The sequence below is a fragment of the Phytophthora infestans genome, genomic scaffold, assembly GCF_000142945.1.
Source record: "Phytophthora infestans T30-4 supercont1.76 genomic scaffold, whole genome shotgun sequence".
NCBI lineage: Eukaryota > Oomycota > Peronosporomycetes > Peronosporales > Peronosporaceae > Phytophthora > Phytophthora infestans.
This window is the reverse complement of record NW_003303683.1, coordinates 502281-511971: the sequence shown is the minus strand read 5'-3', so window position 1 is coordinate 511971 and position 9691 is coordinate 502281. Positions and strand designations below refer to the sequence as shown.

Here is a 9691-nt window from a genome sequence, read left to right as displayed (position 1 = left end):
TTCTATCTACTCACAGAGATTGACTCCCAGTCCGTTTGCTGCTGATATTTATTGAGAGTGAGGATCAGTAAGATAATCTATTGGAAAGAAATACCTTAATTATTAATCAGCAGTCAACGCTGATATTTATTGAGAATGAGGATCAGTAAGATAATCTATTGGAAAGAAATACCTTAATATTTAATCAGCAGTCAGCGATTGCAATTGTTTGTGTCGTTAGTTTCCTTATTTGTGTTGGAAACTCAGTGTCTGCAATATTGGTTCGCGTCGCGTATACTCCCCCATACTTTTGGCTGGAGCGGTCTGAGGTATCAACTTTTGCGTCCTCCCTCAAAACACCCATGCTTATAGCTGTAGCGATGTCAGAAAGATCTACCACGAAGGGAGAACTCCCATAATTCGGAGGCGGCTTTCGAGGCATGGTACGCTTAGGGCAAAAGCGGTTTTGCTGAAGGCAGCATAAATGTAGCTTTGATTAGAGTTAGGTACGGATCGAACTTTATCATTTTCTACTGATTGCCGTCTTTTCTGCGCCGCGTTGGGGACAGATCAGTAGTTTTCTACTGACCGATGGTATTTCCTCTGTCGGGTCACTCTTTATGTAACATAAGGCACACTGGATTGTACCCCTTTACATGCAGAATGGTCGTGAGTGCTGATCAGATTGCTATTTTGGAGAGCACCTAAAGTTCTCTCTAGAAGCAGAAATCGCTCACGGTCAAGTTGACGATCTGCAATATACTATTTTACCAGCACATGCGCAGCTTTAAGCATTTATTTCTAAGCTTTCGCTCTCAGTGAGTATACCGATTACTTATATACATGAATTGGTACATGTAGCAAAACAATTTAGCCGTAAAAACGGTTTTAATTAGGTATAGCCAACCTGGAACGTTTATAAACCAAACATAATGTTCATTGCAAAGGGTACGATGCACTAAAAGCGAGCAGTATGTCACGGTACACAGCTAGAAGGAGGACTCGCCATTCTTGCGGACTGCATTCAAAAGGCTTGTTTGCTGCACACGACGCACACCACGCCCAAGCAACTACGATTAGCTAGCTTTGCACCCGTAGAAGCCTCCATCTTCCGGCCATACCAAACCAGTCCATACTCAGGCGTTCTAAGTTCTCCCGACGAGACATTTCTTATGCGCTCCAGCACTTCCTCCGAGATTCCTAGTAGTGGATGTCATGTATCGGTACATTTGTACGTACTAAGAGTATCTCCACCGGTGCGTCGCTATATCTATAGACTCGTTATCTTCCGATTGGCCGAAATGTTTTTGGCGATAGACACCGAGAGGCATCACTCACCAATCTGTCGCTATGTCGAGAAATCGTCTTCTGCGAGAAGCTCTTGACGACGAGGAAGAGGCGTACGTCTGCTCGCTACTTTTGACCCCTCGCGCACCGAAAAAGAGAAAACACGGCGGTTCACAGCCCGGCAAGGCTGCAAATGTCGACAGAGACTTCACTGCGGCTAATGAGATGCTTGTGCGGCGATACTTCGCCGAAACGCCACTCCACGACAGCAGGACATTTATACGTCAGTATTGCATGTCAAAGGCACTATTCATGAGAGTCCACGACGAGCTGATTTCGCATTATCCGTATTTTAGTCAGCGCTTTGATGCAACTGGCAAACCAGGAATTAGTAGCTTGTTGAAAATTACTGGAGCGTTTCAGATGTTGGCATACGCGAAGGCAGGGGATGAGATGGATGAAGTCTGCTCTATCGGAGAATCTACGGCATTTGAGATATTAGATGAGTTCTGTTTTGCCGTTGTAGAACAATTTGTTCCAACGTACCTGCGAGTACCGACAGAACATGACATTTCAGCTTTGCTGGACGTGAATAAAGCGAGAGGTTTCCCGGGAACGATAGGCTCGATTGATTGCATGAAATGGGAGTGGGCGTAATGCTCTTGAGCACACGCTGGTCAATACAAAGGACGCGAAAAGAAACCTACTGTTGTTTTAGAAGCAATTGCATCAGGGGGTCTGTGGATTTGGCATGCTGACTTTGGAGCAGCAGGTTCCAACAACGACATCAACGTTCTCCAAAGATCGTCATTTCTACGACGATTGCTTCACGGTAAAATTCCTCGCGTTACGTACAAACTTGGCAAGACAAAGCGCGACCCTTCGTTATTGCTTGCCGACGGTATTTACCCGAATTGGTCGGTATTTGCCAAAGGTATAGCAACGCCAACCTCACAAAAAGAGAAAAACTATACGAAACTTCACTCCGCTCTACGGAAAGACGTTGAAAGAGCATTCGGCGCTCTTCAGCGACAGTGGAGGATACTTGCTTTGCCTGCGCGGTTCTGGACTGTTAAAAAGCTTGAAGAAGTAATGCATTGCTGTATTATTTTGCATAACATGATAGTGGAGTCGCGGCACGATTTACTTCATGTCGTGTATTTTTCAGATCCGCCTGAACCAGAGGAATCGCAATCTGATTGTCCTATCACCTCAATTACAGACGTCATCGATGCATTTAGCAATATTGACAACGAATACGAGTACATCAAGCTTCAGAAAGAGTTGGTAGAACATGCTTGGGAAAAATAAAGGCAATGCATTATAAAAAAAATACACTGGCTTCATCAAACTCTGGTCACAAATCTGCAATCTCAGCAATGCTGTTTTCTTGCGATTCACTCGCAACGCCACTTGACTCCTGATTGAATTCCACCGGGATCTTAGTTTCAGCAGCAGAAACCTGGTGGGTTTCACTCGTCTCGTCGTCGCTCTGCTTCGACTCCGCGAATTTTTTCATCATTTCGGAGAGTTTATTTTGACGCAGAAATTTGAAAAACTGAGCGCGTTGATCAGGGCCAGCATCGGGCATGTTGAAGAGCTCGATGGTTGCCCACTCGCTCAAAATGTCGTTCTTGCGCTCCATTGATCTTGCGATCGATTTAGACGCAGCGTACTGTATCTCAAGTGGTTTCCCCTCCTTCAGCGATTGGATCGCTGCTTTTGCACCTTGGGAACGCTTGGCATCCCTCGTTTCAGCAGCATTTCCATCAGCAGGTCGCTTCTTGTTCACACTCGCCGTCCACTTCGGCTTCCTCTTAAGCACTTCGTATGCAGCAGCAACAGAAAACCCCTCTCCTTGATGAGCCTCGTATAACTTCAGAGCGTCTTCAAATCTGTCTTCTTCTGTTTTCCCACTTTCGTTTTGTCCAACAACAACAACCAAACAAACAACAAGCCGGCTCACCTCTCGATTGATGTCTGACCATCGGTTTTATAAGGCGATGGGAGGGCGCTTGCTTCCTGGTACTATCGTACGATATGACTGCAAGATTAGCGTCCAAAGGTTGTCCGCCTTCTGATCGGCCCCTGCGATTGGGTTCTGCGACGTAGCGCACCACGTCGTGCACAGGGCGGCGTCTTCCTTGTCCGACCAAGCTTTTCCTCGAGGCATTGTTCGTTTGCAAGTGAACCAACCTCGAGTTAGGCCCATTACAGGAAGGACTTCTCGGTGGTTCGACCATTTAACCAGCGGGAGGCTCGCCGTGCACGTAAACGCGCCAAGAAAGAGGTGCGCCAGCATCTTAGCCAGCGCGAACGCCATCGATAAGAAGCCAAGGTCAAAGCCTTCTTGATGAAAACGATGGACAACATGCACGTGCGGCTGGTCAAGAATCTCACGACATCCTACGAGAGATTCAACTACATCTGCCAGAAGTACGAGGGGGTAGTCTTTCATGGTGATTCGTACTTCATTCAACACTAATTGATGGAGATCGAGTCTGCTGAAGGCTCCGACTTAACCGAGTTCTTTCTTAAGCTTGAGAACGCGATGAAAGCGGCGTCAGAAGCCACCGAATCGGTTATAATCAAGGGACACAAGTCTATCTACCTGCTCCACTCGATGCCCAAGCCGTGGAAGGACGATCTCCGCATGTGTAAGGGTCAGCCGAAGTATATCCGGTATGAAGACCTTAAGCAGAGCATTGAAGGCAAGGTTCGCGATCTTCAAGCTCAAGATCGCTACACCTTGGCCAAGGGCACACCATTGACCCCTGGAATCATAGGTGAGAGAGCTCTAGTGGCTACCGGACCTCCTGTGTCACACGTTCAAGGCTGTGACAACGCCAATGTCTGCTCCTACTGTATCGCCCACGCCACAACACTCGTCAATGCCGAGGCCTTCAAAACATTTGAGAGATGGGCGAGGGAAGGCTGGGATAGTGCTCCCTGTTAACTTCGCCCTCAAGGTTAACTCGAAACGCGATCACTTGTACCAGAACTCGACCAAAGGTGGCAATGCACGACACGGCAAGAACTACAACCGCGACCTCAAGGGTAAAAGCAGTAGTAGCAAGAATAAGCATGGAAATGGCGGCAAACAACGCGGCCAAGATCGTGACAGGGACCGCCCTCTTGAGTCCGAACAATGACGACAGTGATTCTGGAAACAACCGCGATGTAGCTAGCCAAGGACGTCGTGACACCGGTCTCATCGCTGTTGCTACCACAGTAAATCTCCCGCTTAGCTTCATCGCTCAAACTAAGGTAGAGCTTGCCCCACCGGGACGATCGACTCTGGCTGCACTCGCCACGTCATCCATGAATCTCAGTGGCTCACCGACATCTCCTCTAGTGGTGGTTCAATTACGGTTGGTGGTAATAACCAAATCCCCATCGAAGGCATTGGACGGGTCGATCTGGAAGTCACTGACACCAAGGGCACTATGCAGAAAGCTTATCCTTCATGGCGGTGGTATGCTCCCTAGCTTCAATTCAGTATGCTATCAGTTCCAGCAGCTGTGAAGCTCGACTTTCGCTTCAACTTTGACCGCAAACAGTGCTATATGCAAACTGGCCAGTGCTTTAAGATTAAAGCGCTCATGGATACCAACCCGGATCTGTATTAGCTCCAAGCCAACCCAGTGGCACCTCCAGCGGCTCTTATTGCCTCAGGTAAGCAACGTTCCTTTCTGCTCTTACATAAACACCGTGGCCACGTTCGTGTCTTGAATGGCATATATAGGAGCCAAGCCATACATGGACTCGATGGATCTATACCTCTAGGTCCAGAGACAGATTTCCTTTGTGTTGCCTGCACGTTAGCGAAGTCACACCGCCCCCCCCCTTCTTACTCTAATAGAGTTGTTAAACGTGCTACATCACCTTTGTCAGAAGTCCATTCAGCTATCTGTGGCCCAATACCTGTGCCTAGCCTTACTGGTTGTCGCTACTTCTTGATCTTCTTCGATGATTTTCTCGCTTCATGCTCACTTATGCAATTAAGAACCGTGTGAGGCTACGATGATTTCAGGAAGAAACCCCTGAATATTTACAGACAAGATATATCTGCCATTGGGTACACATTCAGTGTTGACGACAATGCAAACCAGGGCAACTTTGAGATTCAGCGGCTTCAAGCAGACAACGCCAAAGAGTATGAGAAGCTTGGCTGCATCATATTTAACAAGTATGGAGCTCACGCCCAGTTTACCAATGCATACACACCCCAGCAAAATGGAGTTGCAGAACGCCGCATGCGTACCATCATGGAGCGTGTCCGAGCCCTTCTACTTTACGGCAAGCTACCCAAGCAGTCATGGGCCGAGTGTGTCTGTCATGTGACCACTCTCATCAATATGACTCCTAGCTCCAAGACGGATAGACGAACCTCGTACGGGCTTTGTCACAACCGTATTCCATCCATGCCGTACATCAAAGTACTTGGATGTAGCGAATATGTCCACATCACGGTGCAATACCGAGACAAACTCGACGCTAGAGCCCGTTTGTGTCTGTATCTTGGTGTTCCTGACCCTAAGAAAGGCTACCATCTGATGGACATCGATACTTATGCAATTATCTACAGTCGCGATGTAGTCTTTAAGGAGGACGGATTTTCCTCTCTCACTAGCCTGACGGCTACTCTAGAGCCAATACAGCACACGAATAGGCAGCAATCTACCGCTACACCTGCACCTGTACCTCTGCCACCTGCAACTGCTAGTACAGTAGCACCGGAGCCTGAACATGTGTCAGAACCAGTGACAGCACCGTCACCCACCTAATGCCCTGCAATGACAACAGCGCCAGGCACAGTGAACCAACATGTACTGCCCTCATTGAGAGAGGCTATTGATCGAACAACTATACATTATTGTTTTCGAACGGAGACGGACTCTGATCCTCCGCATCATTCAACTCCTAAGCGACACCGCCTCTCTGCGGAAGCCATTGATAGCTCTGAGGAAGCCAATGACATAAACCTCAACTCTGAGAAAGACATACACGAAGAGGAGCAGCATCAACATTTACTGTAAAAATTACTAGCTATTAGGTATGTGTCTAAGCCCACTTCGTATCGGGAAGCAATGAAGTCTTTACAAGCTAACCAGTGGCATAAAGCAGCTAAATCGGAATACTAGTCCTTCATGGACAATCACACTTGGGTGTTTGGTATCCCCTCCTAAAGGAAGGAAGCTTTTAAGTAGCCGATAGATCTTTGTTGTCAAGTATACCGGCACTGGCGAAATTGACCGCCTTAAAGCGCGTCTTGTGATCAAAGGAATATGGCATCAACTACAACGAGATATTCATTCCTGTCATCAGGATGGAGGTACTAAGAGTACTTCTAACTATTGCAGCTCTTCTCGACTTTGAAGTTCACCAAATGGATGTTAAGACCGCCTTCCGAAATGGCTACTTGAAAGAGCATGGTTCAACCGGAACGTTTCAAAATCCCGGGTAAAGAGCACCCAGTGTGCAAACTTCTTAACCCTTTAGGACCTAAGCCTTAAAGTCCCTGGAAGGGTCTCTAGCGTAAGCATACGATTGGCTGTATATACATTTATAGAACGTTTGCCGGTCCCTTCTGTCGTGCCCTGTCTATCTATTTTCTAAGAGTCCCAGTTTGGGACTCTAACTCGACCAGAATGATACCACTATAATAAATGACCATTAGTCATTGGTAGAAATTGCGAAATACGGTAATCTTATTGATCACATTTTTGGAGGCCCTGCCAAAATCGACCTCAGGTCTTAAAGAGTTAAGAGCTTATACGTGCTGAAGCAAGCGCCTCGTGTCTGGTACCAAACCCTGACAGCCTTCGTAGAGAGTCTTGGGTCCTGAAACTTATTAAAGATCGATCTGTCTTTCGACGCGCTATGGTGACACCACCTGTTACATTGCAGTGGGCGTCGATGACTTACGGATCATTGCGCAAGCACCAGCACTCGTCAATGAGCTGAAATCAGCCCTATAAAAGCGATTTTTATATCCGATTTAGGGGAGGTGAAGTACTTACTCGGCTGGTCCATTTAACACGACCGTAAGAATCGAACGATATTTATCCACCAGCACAAGTACGCTACGAAGGTCGTTGACCGGATCAGCGACTACATTCCGTACCCTATTGCAGCACCTGCAGAATGAAGCACCACCCTCTCCGTAAGCAGCCAGCCTAGCAGTAGAGCAAGAGAAAGATGCGATGAAATCGATTCCGTGTCGCCAAGCCGTAGGCAGCATCGTGTACTTAATGGTCGGGACTCGACCCGACATGGCATTTGACATGCGAGAGGTCAGTCAGTTCCTAGCAAATCCAGGTATGGAATCACTGAAAAGCAGTCATCCGTGGTCTAAAGTATCTATCCGGGACGAAATAATACGGTCTTCTTCTGGGAGGCTCGACCGATATTACCTCGGAAAACCTAGCCAATCAACTGACCGTCTACCGTGAACCTGACTAAGCCAACTGTCCCGACACGAGAATCTCTGTTGGAGGATACGTGACAATGCTTACAGACAGTCCTATCTTATGGCTTTCACGAAAGCATCATGCTGTAGATATCTCTACAGCAGAGGCAGAATATATCGCCCTATGCCACTGCATGCAAGAGATGATATTCCTCAAACTTCTCCTCAAAGAACTTGGCTTTGCTACAACGCAGGAAAACACCATGTACGAGAATAATCAGAGCTGCATTAAAGTCTGCTACAACCCCGAACTTCACGGACGATCAAACATATACACGTACGATACTGTTTTGTACAAGAAAAAGTAGAGCGGCATGAATTCAACGTCACCTACTGCTATACGAAAGAAATGATAGGTGACATCTTTACCAAGGCTTAAGACAAGCACCAGCTCAGAGAACTAAAGGCCAAGCTCAGGATGCATTCCCTTGAAGCTATACAATGAGGCATTCCGTATAGTGTACGAGAATAACACTAATGCATGTAGCATGCGAACTTAAATTGCGTTCATTTAGCCTTTTTCCCACTGGGTTTTATCTTTTGTTCGCACTAAGGTTTTCTCCTCGCCGAGGTTTCCCCGGTCTTGTACCGAATTCTAATAGGCATATGTCTTTCAACATCCATGCAGACACAATTTGCTTGTATCGATAAGGCAAACCCGCGGAAATCTCTACCGACTTTTATCCATCTACTTTCTTCTTGAAGACAATGAAAGGACGAATGCAGGGAACGAACGGGATCCAATCCATCGCCGACGGCACTGGCTTGGGATCCTTCAAGTCAAAAATTCGTCGGATCTTGCCCTTCTTCCCTTGAACTCTGAGCCCGATCGCGTGTCCAACGAGGCTATGGTTGTACGCAACAACGAAGTAACGTCCGTTGTGGAGAGGCACTTCCTCCACTATACGTGATCCACAGCGCCCAGCTATGGTGAAGTTGTCTTTGTCGATGACCTTGAAGATAAAATCACGGACAGCATCTCTAAGTCGACGCAGGAACCGAAGGACTATCTTCCACGAAGTACCCCGTGTGAGGTCCACTCCACGCTATCGGAGTTCATCTGCAACGAATGTATCAATATCATCTTGCGCCGCGATGTCCGGTCGCCGAGCAAGCTCGGCAGCACGCTTTAATGCACTGAACATGTATAGGCCTCGATCATCAGCACCAATTGCACGCTTACCGTATTCGTCCTCAGGCCAGAAGTGTTTGAACTTTTCCACATCGGAAGCCTTCCAGGGATCCACGATGTCCAACTCCTCAGCGAAATCATCGTCCATCAACTCCTGGCGAGGCTCCCATGTGCGCTGATAGTAGCGTCGACACGGTTGACCCACAACACACGATACTCTGGATCACGAGGAGAATCGCGGCGATCATTGATACGAGCCACGCTCCAGATCCTTGTTGTAGTTGAATAGTCAGCTGTGACAATCACTTGCTTGCTGTAGTACTTGCCGTATATCGGATAATTCATTTCATCATAAGATTCGAGTTAGGTGTCAGAAGTGGCCAGAATGGTGGCAATATCTGCACGTTCGGTGGCTGCGGCCAGACCGGTGACAGAAGGTATCTGTGCACTAGCAGTGACACTCTGGTCGGTGGTAGTAATCTGGACTTTCCGAGAACCCCGGCCTTTCTACCAGCCGCCTGCTCTACCTCTTCGTGATGTTTGGCTTTATCAAACATGCAAACTGCTGCTCCGTCAAGATCTGAGGTACGGTTTGGTCGGTGGCGCAAAGAGGTTGAGCCCATGTCACTATCGTACCTCGATAAAATGACATGAGAATAATTTGCCGTGGCAGCAGCAAGATGCTCTGTCGGCCCACTCACCGACGCTCCAGCGCCACTGCGCGAGCTGCACGACGCTACACTACTCACTGTGGCTGTTGTATCAGCAGGCGCTACAGTGATCTCGGCCATGGCGGCTCGAAGGGCCTCTGATAGCATGCC

General features: G+C 47.8%; 1 protein-coding gene across 1 annotated transcript; it reads right to left on the bottom strand.

Moving 5' to 3' along the window:
• Nucleotides 1-2623: 2623 nt before the first annotated feature.
• Nucleotides 2624-2911, bottom strand: PITG_18761 (uncharacterized protein; the record flags this gene model as incomplete). The annotated part of the gene is made up of 1 exon (XM_002997359.1): nucleotides 2624-2911. One exon carries the CDS (start codon nucleotides 2909-2911, stop codon nucleotides 2624-2626), a length of 288 nt encoding a protein of 95 aa, XP_002997405.1.
• Nucleotides 2912-9691: the final 6780 nt, after the last annotated feature.